This window comes from Phaethon lepturus, unplaced genomic scaffold (assembly GCF_000687285.1).
Source record: "Phaethon lepturus isolate BGI_N335 unplaced genomic scaffold, ASM68728v1 scaffold23025, whole genome shotgun sequence".
In the NCBI taxonomy this organism is placed as follows: domain Eukaryota; kingdom Metazoa; phylum Chordata; class Aves; order Phaethontiformes; family Phaethontidae; genus Phaethon; species Phaethon lepturus.
The window spans coordinates 24993-25585 of NW_010542966.1; the positions used below are offsets into that span (position 1 = coordinate 24993).

At 68.5% G+C, this 593-nt stretch overlaps 1 protein-coding gene across 1 annotated transcript in view; it reads right to left on the reverse strand.

The window, feature by feature from the left end:
* Nucleotides 1–593, reverse strand: part of LOC104621680 (myosin phosphatase Rho-interacting protein-like) — a gene marked incomplete at its 5' end in the record, with an annotated part of 30206 nt that overhangs the window by 19316 nt on the left and 10297 nt on the right. Inside the window, one exon of the mRNA XM_010288224.1 lies at nucleotides 4–324. Coding sequence (XP_010286526.1) covers nucleotides 4–324 — 321 coding nt within the window. The remainder of the gene's footprint in view (nucleotides 1–3; nucleotides 325–593) is intronic.

Here is a 593-nt window from a genome sequence, read left to right on the forward strand (position 1 = left end):
TTGCGCCGCCCCCCCCGCCGCCGGGCCCGCTCCCGCTCCAGCTCTCCTGGGTCGGCGTCGGTGGCACCGGAGTCCCTGGGGAAGGCGGCAGAGCCGCTCTTGGAGGAGTCTGCAGCGCTTGCACGCTCCTGCGCCAGGGCTTGCTGGATGGGGCGAAATTCGGCCCAGTCAAAGGTCTTGGACCGTCCCTCTCGCCGGCGCTCCCGGGCACGGCTCCGCTTCTGCTCCGGGTCCAGCTCAGTTTGCTCCACATCCGGCTTCTCGCTTGGCTTTGGACCAGTCTCGAAGGAAGAGCTTGTTTTGCTTTTCTCTTCCGGCAGCGAGCTGCGAGGACAGAGAGAAGGTGAAGGAAAGCGTCAGTGGGTGCTCGAGACAGCCAGGCGCTCCCACGCGTGCCTCAAAGAGCCGGCTGGGAAGGGGCGGCTGGGAGCCCCAGCACAGGGGGTGCCCCCCTGCCCCTCCACCTCCTGTCACCTCTCGGGCACAGGAGCTGCTGCTGCCCTTCCCCGAGATCACGCTGGTGTGCAAAGCCTTGGTGCAAGCGGCCCCGGCTGCTCCTGGGCAGCCCCCAGCCCCCGGAGAGCGGCTGATCC